At 43.8% G+C, this 16579-nt stretch overlaps 1 protein-coding gene across 1 annotated transcript in view; it reads right to left on the bottom strand.

Moving 5' to 3' along the window:
• Nucleotides 1-7043: 7043 nt before the first annotated feature.
• Nucleotides 7044-16579, bottom strand: part of LOC310778001 (netrin-G2-like) — a gene marked incomplete at both ends in the record, with an annotated part of 48119 nt that continues 38583 nt past the window's right edge. The window contains 4 exons of the mRNA XM_083638322.1: nt 7044-7195; nt 8646-8735; nt 11035-11129; nt 11912-12083. Coding sequence (XP_083494448.1) covers nt 7044-7195; nt 8646-8735; nt 11035-11129; nt 11912-12083 — 509 coding nt within the window. The remainder of the gene's footprint in view (nt 7196-8645; nt 8736-11034; nt 11130-11911; nt 12084-16579) is intronic.

The following is a 16579-nucleotide window of genomic DNA, read 5'->3' as shown; positions in this document are numbered from 1 at the left end:
TTGGCCAACATGTAACGATGGGATTGGCAGCCTCTTGTTACATGACTAGCATGACACTGTATTAATTATTTTAGCTTTGGTATTATTTATGGTTAAAACAAACCTCAAAGGCATTTTACTTTGAAATTCGTTAAGAACAGAAAGTGGTCTGTTAAGACTGGGTAGCTTGACACGGAAAAACGTCAACATTCCCTGGGCCGTCTGACTTAGGTAGGTCTGAAGGTTATACAGTAAACACTCTTTCTAAAATGCTGCTCAGACATGCTCCATGAGCCAGGGGTGTTTTGAATAACCCATTGCGTGATTTTTTACCATATATCACATGATCTCAACAACGTGAATCAATTGTGAATTAAATGTACAATGAGCGGTGATGACGTCATCGTCATCAGGCAGCGATATGACATCTTTCAACTCGCACAAACTCCCGTTTATTTACGGTTTAAGTAAAGACTTAACTGCCTGGTGATAGCAGAGGGATCCGCGCCTGTAGTACAATTGACCACAGGCGAAGTGGAATGGGACGGCCTGGTGCTGCCTGCTTGCCTGGAGAAGCCTGGGGACGCGATGATCATGGTGCGGAAGCCATGCTTGGACGCCTGAACACCCGTCCGATGAAGAATAATGAGCCTCCATGCATTGCTGCTTGCTGAACAAAATGTTTGGTCACTGATTGACAGTCTGAAGTCTGTTGTTGACTTGAGACGGACTCCTGGCTGGAGGGAAATGGCCGCTTTGCTTGAACCGATTTACTCCATGAATGGAGAGATATTCCTTAGCAAGGAAAAGATTGACGACGAGCAAAACAACCAGAACATGAGGACGATCAGACAGCGACTACAGCGAAGCCGGTAAGAGCAAAACAACTGCTTCAGCGATGATGATCAGCAACTGAGAATGACACATACACAGCACATAGCAAACAGAGTAAACATGGACCCTGATATACTACGCTGATTAGGTGATTGGGATCAGCTGGAGAGGAATACCTTGGGCTGATTGGTTATTGCCACATGTGTGGTAAACTGTGAATGGGTGAGGGGACAGCATCAGAGAAAGGGGGCGAGCCTAACAATGAATAGGTTATACGACCTCAAAGAAAGGGGGCGTGCACTGTGATATGACGAGATTGGGCGTTGCTGTTAAGTAGTCTTCATTATTGAAAATAGTCTAAGACTTCATTTAGTTAGATTATAACGAACTAGTTGTGTGGCTTAGCCTTCCCAAATGTTGAGGGTCGTTTTTTAGAATTTAATACATAGAATTGGGAACGTTACATTCAATTTCATTCAGACTGCCTGTCACTTCCGCGGCGGCAGCCATGTTGACGAGTGAAAAGAACTACAAAGACCATGTACCCACTACTTGCCCAGACGAGCCTGAGCCCGCCTACGGCTGCCGCTGATTCGTCGGGCCGGCATGGTTCGACCAATCATCTTAACTGCCTGTGCATGACAAGATGGATACGTCGAGAGAATCTCTTTTGATCTCGCGAGGTTATCCATCTTGCAAGCAAGGTTATAATGCAGCTGAAAGAGGAAGAGAAAAGCAGACAGACCAACAGACACATGTATGAACAAAATACTGTTGAAATTGTTGATTGAAGACATTAAAACCATACCTACCCGTTTGGGAATCCTTGAAGACTATATGTGGTTTAACCACAGCGGTTTTGGTGAGTTTTCATTGTAGGCCTACACGTTTTTTTCGGTTGTACTTCACTTGACCCTAACGTTAATTTGCACTTGATATCACTTTAATGGTCGAACTACTAACGTCATTTTGTGAACACAAACTGTTTAGTAGTCAATATTTTGATTTACTAAGGGAACAGAGCGTGAATGTACACTGTATTAGTGGGGAGTTAAGTTTAATTTCATGTGGGAGACGAAGCTGGATTAATTGAAGCTGCCGCTCCGTCGCCATTTTCAGCCTTTCAATATAGCAGTAACTTTGGGATTCAGTAGTGATAAAAGTGATTTGGTTTATTTATAGTAGAGTATTTATTTTCTTTGTGACCTGTTGTACAGGTCAGGTTTTTTGTTCCTCCTGGAAAGTCTACATAGATTGGAGAAGATTCCATGTTGTGCGAGGAGAACAGCATACACACGCACACACGAGATGGCGAGCCTACCCAACGAACCACGTTTCTGAACAACTCCATCGTGCCAGAGGATCCGCTGAGTACCGTGGGACTGTTGGAATCTCACTGCCAGAGCGGTAGGACTGTTGGATCTCATTATAACCTTTTGGATTTCTGAGCTTGAACTGAACTGAAATATAAACCTAAGTATTCCTGAAGATATCGGTCCACTTGAATTGAACTGAGATATAAATCTATTCCGGAAGACATCGGTCAAACCCCAGAACTGAACTTGAGGGCTTAAGTCCCATTGGAAGAGATACATTTTCTTTATTTTGTTATTTACTGTTTTACAATTGTCATCATTGTGATTGTGAAGTATAATACTGTTCACTTACAATTTAGTTTGACTTGGAGATGGTTTAAATACTTTCTTACCTGTGAAAGAAGGGGAGAAAGAAAAAAGAGTTAACTCAAGAAAATAGTGAAAACCAAAATAGATACAATCTATTACACTAAAATAAGATAGTTGTTTACAGACCGGTCTAATCTAAAATAAACACTATCTAAACTAAGTTCATCCAACCTGGATAAATGATCTAAACTAGACTTGGACTAAAACAAGAAAAGAGCCTAAAATAAGGGGAAGTGAGCTCTACTTACCTTGTACCTACTTACCTTTTTGATAGCTGCAGGATTTTCTTTTCATCTGAATGTTAAATGTTTATTGTATTGTCTTTGTCTACCTACCTTTTACTAAAGTTGCCGGCTTTTGCATTTAAAGTATCTGGTCTGTGGTGTGATTTTATATAAATGTTACTTGTTCCCACTCCTGTAGAACCTAGAACTGGTCCAGCAGCGTGAATAGTGTATTTTGGTGATACGGCTGCGACATAGGCACTGACAACACGTACACAAGTCACTTGTCCTCAGGAATTAGTAATCCAGTTCCTAAACTCTTGACACCATGTAAATTTCAGATGGTAGATTTGCTCCTGACCTCCATACACAGACAACCAGTGCAACCTGTGCAAAACGAATGCGCGACCGGGCTCCCCTCTCTCAATAGCGGTGTGAATCTCTTTCTCGCACCGGTGTTCAAGGTTCAAGTTTTTATTGTCACATACAGCATCACACTGTGATAGATTTTATCGTGACCAAAATTATCACGGTTATTGTATTATCAGTATTCGTAAAGAAATTGTTGAAAATTTTCAAAAAGTACTGAGAGACTCACTGAAATCATTTTACGTTTTATAGTAAAAACTCAGATCCAAAAAGGTTTGATACACTCACTGAAATAATTTCTCCAAGGCTGCACGTTTGCATCTGGGAGACGGTTGCCAACTTTGGTTGATGATGGACAGTATTTACCATGTTTTTCAAAGCACGGTTTTAATGATAATGAAAATTTTAAACTGAATTTTATCACGGTTATCATTAACACTGGTTATCCTTACATCCCTACATCACAGTAGTAATGAGCAGTGAAATTAGGGCCGCAGCCACTCCAAGACTGTGTACATATTATATATATACTTTACTTTACTTTACTTTATTGCATTTAGCAGACGCCTTTATCCAAAGCGACTTACAACATATTACAGCATTGCACAGAAAAATACAACAATAAACCAGAAACAGGAGCATAGAATACAACAAATCAATTTTCGGAGGGGCCCAGGTGTAGCCCCGAAAAGGTGGGTTTTTAGTCTCCGGCGGAAAATGGCGTTTTGGCCAGCATAACAGAGGGGGGGAGCTCATTCCACGATTGAGGAGCCAGGGAGGAAAAAATGCGCGAAGGGGCCAAGCGACCCCCTGGGCCACGCAGTGATGGAGGGGCAAGGCGAGCTGTGCAGGTGGAGGAGCGGAGGGAACGATTGGACGTTTACATATATATATATATATATATATATATATATATATATATATCGTCGCTGTCGTTCCAGGACCTCGAATCTCCAAAACAGCAACTTTTCAGGAAGTTAAAAAAACCTGTTTACCTGTGGACCTGTGGAAAGTCCCGCGAGACTTTCCAGATGAGAGTTGTGTCTCTCACTGACCCGACAGGCAAAAATGGCTGCCTGTAACTAGTGAAAAGAGCGAGGGGGAGAAATGCAGTCTGATCGTTCCTTAGGGAACAGTTTATGACGATATGCGTCAAACGGGAGTAAAACTGTCTATTTAAATGACCATCGTTCAGACCATTTGCCTGAACGACTTTACCAACTGTACATTATCACTTTTTAATGGACACCCTGCAGCCAATCAGAATCGAGTATTCACCCAGACCATGGTATAAATATATATATATTGTACACAACAATCATTGTATACTGTTTTTACAGTCTTCTATACTCAGTAACATAGCTTGTCAAGTAAATGTACACCACCACTCATCTTATCTCCTCGAATTTCCTCTGCTCCACACACACACACACACACACACACACACACACACACACACACACACACACACACACACACACACACACACACCTATGCAATTTACTGTAGCATGAGTAAAATAGGATATTTTAAAAACTGTCCATCAGGTAATTTTAATTGCTTCATCAGATTATACAATGCGTGCCAGTTGTAAGAGGATGATGTCACTGCTAAGTGATTCTTTCCATGGGACATTTCTAAGAAGAAGCGCATGCAGCATTGGTGATTGTGTCTACCCATCTGATTACTATTTAGAAAAGGGAGGACATTAGAGCATGTAATGTAAATACTTTAAATTGTTGATTCAGACCATAAACTCATTTGGAAAGTGTTTATTTAAGACATAGCCCACAAGAGAAGTCAGGTAATTTCCCCATTCACTCAAATGTTAAGCACTTTATTTTTGGAGTCGCATGTCACCCCACCCCGCACCTCCCACCCCCAGCCCCACCCCGCACCTCCTACCCCCAGCCCCACCCCGCACCTACCTCCCCCACCCCCGGCTTTTGGAAAGAAAGCAATTTCCTGGTTAGATTCAATGAAAGAGCCCCATATTTGCCCACTGGTCTCATACATGAGAGGGGAACTAGCTGCAGTAACCATATTTGTCCACACGATGACAGCCTTTCAGTGCATGAGGGCAGTTTACTCACTCTACAGTGCAGCACTGGTTTCCCTCATGTGGCGAAGCCCGTCTTCTCTGAAGATGTTCTTGTCCTTCAGTCTCTTCCAACGACATGTCATAGACCTGCATTTGTTTCCCAAACTACTGACACATGAATAGAACTGCTGACACTACTGACAAACTACTGACACATGAATAGAACTGCTGACACTACGGACAAACGACTGACACATGAATAGAACTGCTGACACTACTGACAAACGACTGACACATGAATAGAACTGCTGACACTACTGACAAACGACTGACACATGAATAGAACAAGACTAGTGGAAGTTTCTCCAGCCATTAGCTAGTAGTCTCATTTCAAATGGCTTGCATTGGAGAAAGCAGAGCACTTTGACTCAGAGCAGTGTTGTAATCACGTCACTATATCTCGAGTACGAGTTGATTCCCAGTCCCCAGTGTTCGAGTCCAAGTCTGAGAGTCCGAGTTGAGTCCCCAAGTCATCAAAGTTGAGTCTGCAGGCTGAAGGAATTTCATCATTTTAGGGGCAAGGCCAATTGACCTTTGGTGTCAACCAAAGGCCATTGAGTGAAATAAGAGGATTTGAAGCCGACAAATAAATAACCTAACTTGACTTTCCAATAAGAAAAACAGAAAAAGTAAAAAAAAAAAATGGCATGGAAAAATATAAATTATTCACTTTTTTAACAAACATTTTAAGTTGCCTCCCTATATGCCGATTGATGATGGCATTGGCTGCCCAGCCTATATTTGTTAGTTGTGTCTAAACTTTGACAGTCTGTGTCTAAACATAGAGGGAGATGGTGGCACAGCGTCTTCTTCTTCTTTGCCTTGGCCGTAGGCGTAGTTGCTGCCCTCTTGATGTGGACTCCAGTACTACACATTGAGGCAGACGCCGCAGTTAAAGCCTTCCCAGTGTAGACTAGAGTCTAGTGTACACTGGGAAGGGGGGGATGCATCATTACTTCATGAGTATCTTCACATTACCATTACCATTTCTGTGTCATCCTCCTTATTGACAGAATAAAGCACAATAATAATCATCATCATAATAATCATAATAATAATAAAATATTGAACAATTTGGTTACTAAGTCAAGTCAAGTTTAATTGAGAACAGACATGACAACACCGTATAAAGAGGAACATTTTTATGCAATGTAATATGAAACATAATAAAAATCATATTAACAACAATCACCTACACAAATAATAAAAACAACAAAAACATCAATTTTACAAAAATCTGTCTGTCTGCATCAATTTTTATCCCCAACAGGTTGGCCGATCAATCTGAAACTGCACATGGGTGCAGCATTGGCACCTAGGCAGGTGTGTGTGTGTGTGTGTGTGTGTGTGTGTGTGTGTGTGTGTGTGTGTGTGTGTGTGTGTGTGTGTGTGTGTGTGTGTGTGTGTGTGTGTGTAGGCTAGCTGGGGCTTCTACCTCTATGCACCATGTCATAATTTCCCAAAATGGCACTGAGTAACTCAGACACGAGCTAGCTAACATGCTACATGCTAACATGTAGCTACAACTCACACTGATTTCAGTGGTGAAATCTGTTTCCTGCTCCCCAGCTCAGTTGCTGAGACAATTGTGTTTTTTTCTGAGTTAGCAAGCTAATCAACTGGGACTACCAAACTTGCTAGCTACACCGTTGTAATTTAGCTACACTCACACAGTGGTGAAATCCATTTCCTGCTCAGTTGCTTGTGCGCTTCCGCGGGTATGGATGAGTTCAAATGTAAAAACGAACTTGCCATAAACTTGCAAAACACTGAACAGTCATCAAGGAGAATAGTCCTGTAGTAGATACTGATGTCAAAATGTTGACCAACATGTCATCAGTGTGGGCGTGGTCAGCAGAGGGCATAGGTCAGCAGGCTCAGCATCGTCAGAGGGTAAAGTTGAAAGGTCAGCAGTGTGGAGGCGGAGTCCTGAGGCGTGGAGGTGGGGTCTGAGTCCTGGTCAGGGCAACCGTCCGGACAGATCCTCCGCTGACACAAAGGACCTGAGACACAGAATATGACAGGCTGTATTCAAAACGCATACTACATACCACCTGTCCAATGCACTATGCCATGAGTATTCAGTATGCAGTACTGTATATGTACTATACACTGAAGACAGCTTCTCATAGTAGTATGGAGTATGAAACTGTTAAATTGATTTAATTAGCAGTAGGCTATGCTAGGTCAGGCATAGCTGGTTGTTTAGTAAGCAGAATTAAACAATAGCATGGCTAATGGCTAACCACCGCTACTGCGTATTATCTCAAACAGCGGTCTTCAACAGGGACCCCAGGAGGTCCGTCAATTTTTGTCAAGTAGTTTGTGAAAAATAAAAAATGTATTTTAGACAAACATAATGATATTGAGTAAACTCAACACATTGTTCACTCCTTGCTTTTTTAATGTAATCTATTAATACAAATAAGTGTAAATCCTGATATCCTGCTGTGCGCTGATTATAAATGTTATTTTAGGCCATGCTTAAAATGCAACACAATTTAATTTTAAATCGGAGGGGTGCATGCTATGTTTCCTTATCAACCAAGGGGTCCAACCAAGGGACCCAAAGATGAACATTTACCTGAGGGATGGTTAAAGCCTATCTGACGCCATTTTGTCGCTACAGTAAGCGGGCGGTTATTGTCACCGTGCTGGCGCTTTGCATTGTGGGACAGGTGAGGTAGACTGGTCATACTGGAGATTTTGCTTTTGTTTGCATACTGCATAGAGCTGGGTATTGGTTCAAATTTCAAGAATCGATTTGATTCCGATTCACAAGGTTGCGAATCGATTAATTTCGATTCGATTCGATTCCGATTCGATCGATTTCAATATGTTTCAAAATGTTTTTTGATCTGTACCCTGAATTACATGTCCAGTTATGTAACACAGGGGTTCCCAACCAGCCAAGTAGATACACGGGGAAAAAAAGTTGCAGACCTGTTGTCAATTTTAATGGTTTTAGTTACACATATATTTACTCACCAGGTGGTGACAAAGGGTAAATAACAGCCTTTTCATCTGTCAATAAAGACACTTTCACAATTATGCACAGTGATTTGATTTCAGCCTATATAATTTCTAAAAGTAGATATTAATGATCAAACATTTCCATTCATGTAGCCTACAGTATTTATGTTTTTGTTTCAACTACAAACATAAATAAACGTCAACTTGAAACTATGTTTCAACTACCACACACAGCATAATATTTTAGCCTGTTTTTTTTTTTTTTTTTTTTATAAAAAAAAATCGATCTCTGGACATATGAATCGATAATCGAGGATTAAAATAAAAATCGATTAAAAATCGGAGAATCTATTTTTTGAACCCAGCCCTAATACTGCATACATCCCACGTTTTAGCCAAATCAGTACGTACTGCTAGTGCTAGTACAGTTAGTATGCAGTTTCCAATACAGCCCTGACCTCTCCCCTTTGACTTGTTTACCTGTGGCATCGTCTGGACAGACGCAGCGCTGGAAGTCGATGCAGGTTCCTCCATTCTGACAAAACAAACTTTCCTCATCGCAGAAATTCACTAGGAGAGAGGAGAGGAGGAGATTGTGACTTTCCTGACTTTTCCTGACACCTGTGTCGGGGGGGGGGGGGGGGGGGGGTTGCACCTGAACACACCGCAATTTCCGCAAATACAACAGCCGACGGTCAATGAACACGTACATTCTGCGCCTGCGTGAGACAGACTGCGGATATACAGTCTGTTTCTCATTTCGTTCAGCCACTTTGCTGTGGTACTGCTGCACTGCCGTGGCAGCAGTGAGGGGGGCTTTTGTAAAGAAGAAGTACTGCAGAAATACGTTGGAAACCCAGCAGTAAAAGATCATAAAGGAGTAACAACTGCAAACCAGGAGGGGAGTGACTTGTCACATGTCACATGTCTGCAGGTTAGCCTTGGCTAGCCAGTTAGCATGTTCTGACGCTCACTCAGAGCATAATACTGGATAAAGCCATGACTGTGACTGAGGAAATAAAGCGCCCATGGCTGTGGAAATAAGGTTAGTCTCTGTATCGCTGTTTGGCACTGTGTATTTTCTGGTCTGTGATTTCAATGCGCTATTTTGGCTGTGTGGCCCAACACGTTGGTGTGGCTTGCTATGCATGTCTTGATGGAAGAAGAGTTTCTGGGGTTGCATAGTGTAGATAGCAGACGCTATACCAGAGCAATGCGAGTGTTTACGGTGCCATGGGAAGTCTTTCATAGACTGTTCATGTTTACATTTTGACGTTATCAACAAGCCATGTCTTCATAACACAGAGACGGGGCGTGGCTTCTTTCAGTGCTCGCATCACAATGACTTGCATGTCTTGCTAGATATATAATAGTCTTTTGTGGGCATCTAGTAGTGCTGAATCTTACAAATAGAGCCTTTAGTATAGATAGAGACAACCTAACTTCCAGTCACTTCCTGTATCTGTGCCACCTAGGTTTCCACCCATGGCCACGCCCACTTAGGAGACTAGCAGCAGGTCCTGAGTCTATGGGAGGAGTGAACGTGATGTTAGATTATGACAGATTATTTTGCCTCCATAGTCATCAGAGTAAGTATTGTGCCCATTTACCGCAAGCCACATATCTTCTGAACATTCTGACACCAAAATGGCATTTTTCAGACAGATCAGGAGACATTTAAATTTGTTCAAATCCTGTCTCTCTCAGCAACACACTGTCGCGAGATTTGGCAACAGGAGCTCACGTTAGCAGGGAGCGATAAGCTAAACCTACATCTGAAGTTAATTGATGTAGTAGCTAAATCTGTGGTTGGAAAAACTATTTTTTTAATCGAATATCTTAGTTACAGCTAGAGTGAGCTAACAAGGGGCAGCTTTGTGTTTATATGTGTGGTCTGTGTGGAGTTTGGGAACTCAAGATCTCTAGCTCAAGTTAGCTTGCTAGGTCTGCACTAACCTCGCGTCACCAGGCTCTCTCTCTCCCACAACACTTCAAGGGGAGAGGTGACCACTCCTATTTAGGAGACCGGCAGAGTACCATTTCTTATTCTTGGCAGAGCCTGCAGTGCGGTGTCTCTATGAGGCCATTTACACCTGGCAGGCTGGCACTAACATGGGTTTCCTGTGATCAGATTCATTTACACCTGGCACTAACATGGGTTTCCTGTGATCAGATTAATTTACACCTGGCACTAACATGGGTTTCCTGTGATCAGATTCATTTACACCTGGCACTAACATGGGTTTCCTGTGATCAGATTCATTTACACCTGGCACTAACATGGGTTTCCTGTGATCAGATTCATTTACACCTGGCACTAACATGGGTTTCCTGTGATCAGATTGCAATCGGATAACACATGTTAGTGCCAGGTGTAAATGGCCTCTTGTCTATTTTAGGGGTCCACCCGCTATGCCGACCACCCGCTATGCCGACCTTAGGTTTAGGCGTGGGGGGTGGGAGAGGTTAGGTTTTGGGTTAGGGTCTGGGGGAGGTTAGGTTTAGGCATGGGGGGAGGTTAGGTTTGGCGTGGGGGCTGGGAGAGGTTAGCTCCACCGACACACTGCACGCCGCCTCGCTCAGCTGGTTCTGCTTGTGGGCTATCGGCATTGCGACCTGTCGGCACATAGACGCGGCACCCTATTTTAAAGGTTTCTGGCTCACTCCTGTCCTGATACACAGAGCTGCCCCCTCCTCACCCTCACAGGCTCCACCCCTCCCACTCCTCCCCATCACAGGCCCTGCCCCCTCATCATCACAGGCTCCTCCCCCTCCTCACAGGCTCCGCCCCCTTATCACCCTCACAGGTTCCGCCCTCCCTCCCCACACAGGCTCTGCCCCATCCCCCTCATAGGCTCCGCCCCCTCACCCTCACAGGCTCCGCCCCTCATGTTGTATCCGGGCTTGCAGGCATCGCAGCGTCTCCCGGAGCGTCGCTCTTTACACTGACAGGAGCCAGAGACACTGCAGAGAGGAGACACACTGCCCACACTGTCACACACACACTCTACACACACACACACACACACACACACACGCACGCACGCACGCACGCACACGCACACACACACACACACACACATACACACACACACACACACACACACACACACACACACACACACACGGTCAGTGGGCAGCTGGAAGTCCAGACTGATATGTAGAGTGAAACAGGATGTGAGGTCACGCGATCACGTGATGTGGTGGTTTGACCAGGCTAGTGACGAGGTTTTTACGTGCTCCACAGCGCCGGATGTATCAGCTCAGTGGTTGGGAGGGTGTACTGCAGTTTACAATTTGGAGCATTGGCTCCGGCATGTGAATAAAGGGCTCGGTATTGGAAACTAGGCACTATTTAGGAGTGCCAGGGCACCCACACCATGGATAACAACATTGTCTCGGAGGTTGGTACAGTTTTATTGTGATTGATAACATGTACAGTATATCGTGTGCAGCTATTTAGCCGACATTGCAGTGGATATAGGGACCGCGCATCCGAGACTCTGAAGGAAGAGTGACTGATGAGTCTCGCGTTGAGGCTAGTGAAGTGTAAACTTCACTGTGGTAGCAGTTGGGAAATGTGGTGCCTTTAATATTGTTCAACATAAAGTACAGTCAAATCATTTGACAGCTGCAGTGACAGATAACCTGACCAATCACAAATATATAACACAATATATAAGCCCGCACCATCAGCCAGCATGTGTGTGTGTGTGTGTGTGTGTGTGTGTGTGTAGTCTCCATACTGACCAGTACAGGCGTTCTCGTCGTCGAGCGTTACCGAGGCGTTTCTATAGTAACCGAGGCGGCAGTGCTGGCAGTTGTGTCCGCGGGTGTTGTGCTTACAGCTCACACATGTCACAACATTCAAAAAGTCAATGTAGCTACAGCGGTTAGAGTGACCATTACACTCACAGTCTGAGAGTGAGAAAGAGAGAGACAGACAGAGAGAGAGAGAGACAGACAGGCAGATAGATACAGCAAGAGAGAGAGAGAGCATTATAATGTACTCATAACCTTTTTCCATACAGACATGGGTGCTTGAAGGTGTGTCTTTAACTGATGACGCGCTTGTGGAAAAGCAGTGGATGGTGGATAATGGTGGATAATTTAACTTGCTATAAGCTCTTCACAATAAAAGCCTTCTGTGAGTTTGTCAGCAGAAAGCTTTTAATATGAAGCAGCAGCAGGAAATGTTTTCAGTCACATAATATGACAGCTCTGATATGGCTGAAAGCGATGAGGAAAAGGGTCAAATGAAGCAGAGAAACTATCTCCAGCTCAGACATGGAGCTGAGACTCAAACAAGCTTGTTTGAGGGGGAGAAGGGGCGACCAACCACGGACCTCCTTATTTGCTTGACGCAACTCGTGGGGCGGTACATTTTCAACCATGCACCAATGCATGCAGAGAGCTGGACTTCTATACACCCCAGCAGTCAATCAGAGGCTTGCTGCAACCTTTCTTGCTGACTTGTGATTCAAACCCTCTGTCGCTGGAAGTGATGACATAAAATGTTGGGTCTGACCACGTGTAGTCTCCACGCCAGACCCATGAGAGTTCTTACGCTGATACACTACGTTACTGCATGCTGCAGATCTCTCTCTGGGTCTGATACACTGTTACTGCATGCTGCAGATCTCTCTCTGGGTCTGATACACTGTTACTGCATGCTGCAGATCTCTCTCTGGGTCTGATACACTACGTTACTGCATGCTGCAGATCTCTCTCTGGGTCTGATACACTACGTTACTGCATGCTGCAGATCTCTCTCTGGGTCTGATACACTACGTTACTGCATGCTGCAGATCTCTCTCTGGGTCTGATACACTATGCATGCTGCAGATCTCTCTCTGGGTCTGATACACTATGTTACTGCATGCTGCAGATCTCTCTCTGGGTCTGATACACTAAGTTACTGCATGCTGCAGATCTCTCTCTGGGTCTGATACACTACGTTACTGCATGCTGCAGATCTCTCTCTGGGTCTGATACACTACGTTACTGCATGCTGCAGATCTCTCTCTGGGTCTGATACACTGTTACTGCATGCTGCAGATCTCTCTCTGGGTCTGATACACTAAGTTACTGCATGATGCAGATCTCTCTCTGGGTCTGATACACTACGTTACTGCATGCTGCAGATCTCTCTCTGGGTCTGATACACTATGTTACTGCATGCTGCAGATCTCTCTGGGTCTGATACACTATGTTACTGCATGCTGCAGATCTCTCTCTGGGTCTGATACACTATGTTACTGCATGCTGCAGATCTCTCTCTGGGTCTGATACACTATGTTACTGCATGCTGCAGATCTCTCTCTGGGTCTGATACACTATGTTACTGCATGCTGCAGATCTCTCTCTGGGTCTGATACACTATGTTACTGCATGCTGCAGATCTCTCTCTGGGTCTGATACACTATGTTACTGCATGTTGCAGATCTCTCTCTGGGTCTGATACACTACATTACTGCATGCTGCAGATCTCTCTCTGGGTCTGATACACTATGTTACTGCATGCTGCAGATCTCTCTCTGGGTCTGATACACTACGTTACTGCATGCTGCAGATCTCTCTCTGGGTCTGATACACTATGTTACTGCATGCTGCAGATCTCTCTCTGGGTCTGATACACTATGTTACTGCATGCTGCAGATCTCTCTCTGGGTCTGATACACTACGTTACTGCATGCTGCAGATCTCTCTCTGGGTCTGATACACTATGTTACTCCATGCTACAGGTCTCTCTCTGGGTCTGATACACTACATTACTGCATGCTGCAGATCTCTCTCTGGGTCTGATACACTATGTTACTGCATGCTGCAGATCTCTCTCTGGGTCTGATACACTATGTTACTGCATGCTGCAGATCTCTCTCTGGGTCTGATACACTATGTTACTGCATGCTGCAGATCTCTCTCTGGGTCTGATACACTATGTTACTGCATGCTGCAGATCTCTCTCTGGGTCTGATACACTATGTTACTGCATGCTGAAGATCTCTCTCTGGGTCTGATACACTATGTTACTACATGCTGAAGATCTCTCTGGGTCTGATACACTATGTTACTGCATGCTGCAGATCTCTCTCTGGGTCTGATACACTATGTTACTGCATGCTGCAGAGCTCTCTCTGGGTCTGATACACTATGTTACTGCATGCTGCAGATCTCTCTCTGGGTCTGATACACTATGTTACTACTGCATGCTGCAGATCTCGCTCTGGGTCTGATACACTATGTTACTGCATGCTGCAGATCTCTCTCTGGGTCTGATACACTATGTTACTGCATGCTGCAGATCTCTCTCTGGGTCTGATACACTATGTTACTGCATGCTGCAGATCTCTCTCTGGGTCTGATACACTACGTTACTGCATGCTGCAGATCTCTCTCTGAGTCTGATACACTATGTTACTGCATGCTGCAGATCTCTCTCTGGGTCTGATACACTATGTTACTACATGTAGTAGGGTCATCTGTGGCACTTCCGTGACCGTGGAGAGCGAAGGTCCGTTGGATTTCATCTCATCTCAATGGATTTGTCATCTAGGAGGGTTAATAAACAAATTTAGCCGGGGTGTATTTTTAAAAAAGGCGGGGAAAATATTTGAGAGACCAAAATCCAAAATGTCTGCCGTGGAAATGAACTTTTTAATGGTTTGACCTACAATGATGCACAATACATGGTTTCAGAGCTTATTATGGTCAAGGAATACATATTTGGTGTTTATATAATGATTTGACTTATTTTTTACCTTCAAATCCAAGATGGCTGCCAGTTTTGAGCTCTAAAAGACAGTTTTTTCAAAATCGTCATAGAGACTTCATATTAGGCTTGAATGACAGGTCTTCTCATGATGAGTTGAATAATATACAGTAAGTACACAGAAGTAATCTCTGAGGTCATTAAAGTCAATGTTTGTGTGTAAACAACAGTTGCTGATTTGCGGTTTCCCATTAAATAGGGTAGGCTACTGAGAATATGGTGTCCAGTTCATCCCATCACATTTTCATAATGAACCAAAAACTATTTTGCACTATAGCCTAACATAAAATAGTATTCTGTATGCAAAGCTAGCAAGGTTAGTTGCTTGAGCTGAATTTAAAGGTCAACTCAAAACAAACAATGAAATTAACTTTGAAATTAAAACTGAATCCTAGGCTACTAAATTTCATCAGCACACAGTAAAGGAAACTTGTCTTTGAACTCAGCTGACTGTCTAGTCCTAATCCCTGTTGTGCAATGTCCCTTTTCAGTGAAGTTTTAGTTTTTGTTAAGAGTATGGACTTTTAATCTTGACCTTGTTGGTAGGCAACGGCCCTTTTTCAGTCAAGCATTTTCAGATTAGCTCAGTCAGTCTGTGAAGCAGTCAGTGTCAGCACTTGCGCGAGCTCGCTTTTTCTCGAACTAATGTTAACATTACACACTTTAAGACACTTTGTTTGAGGATATAAAAGGAGGTACGGTGGTGTAGTGGTAAGCACTATCGCCTCACAGCTCGAAGGTCGTGGGTTCAATTCCCACCTGGGACGATGTGAACGCTGAAGGAATGCGTGCCCGTCCGCATGTCCTCGAGTGCCCACCGCCCGGGTGGGGTCGTCAAAAGGGCCTTTCTGTGTGGAGTTTGCATGTTCTCCCCGTGCCTCCCGGGGGTTTCCTTCATATAGGAACCCCCTTCACCAAAAACATGCAATATCCTGGTTGCTAATGTGGTTCCTCCTCTGGTCGTTAAGGGCGCCTGTTCAGAGGGAGGGGAACTGGTTGGAATAGTGTGAACCTCCCACGTGCTATGTCCTACCGGTGAAGCTTCCCCTGTCAGGTGAAAAGAAGCGGCTGGCTAACTGCCCATGTCTCGGAGGAAGCATGGAGCCAGTTTCGGCTCTCCCCAGATCGGCAGAGGGTGGAGTAGCAACCAGGATAAAGAAATTACGTTAGCACTAATGGGGGATAAAAATGGGATAAAAAATCGGGGGGGGGGATATATAAAAAAAAAAAAAAAAAAAAAACTTTGTTTGAGGATATCAACGTTATTCACTAGTCTAAAGATAGTTCTACCATCAAGAACATATAAAACAAAAGCAAAAACAATTTTTATTTGCAGAAGTCATCATTGATATTTGGTGTTAGCTAACGTTAGGTAACGTTATTATTTTTAGCTAAAGTTAATATTATCTGTCTCCACACTTCTGTCAACTGACATATGCATTTGCAATGTCCTATGAATGTGTCCTAAAATGTGACAAGCCTTGCAAGCCCACCGATACAATAAATCAAGGCAAATGGGACAGCTTACAATTAAAAGCCCAAGACTGGTCAGGAGTTGATAAATTTGATGATGTTTACACCACCACCTCCTGGGAAGATGGGCCAACCAATCGGTACATGCATTCGTCATGTTATATTTCTA

The sequence above is a fragment of the Poromitra crassiceps genome, assembly GCF_964638095.1.
Source record: "Poromitra crassiceps genome assembly, chromosome: 6".
In the NCBI taxonomy this organism is placed as follows: Eukaryota; Metazoa; Chordata; class Actinopteri; order Beryciformes; family Melamphaidae; genus Poromitra; species Poromitra crassiceps.
This window is presented reverse-complemented; position numbering and strand designations above follow the sequence as displayed.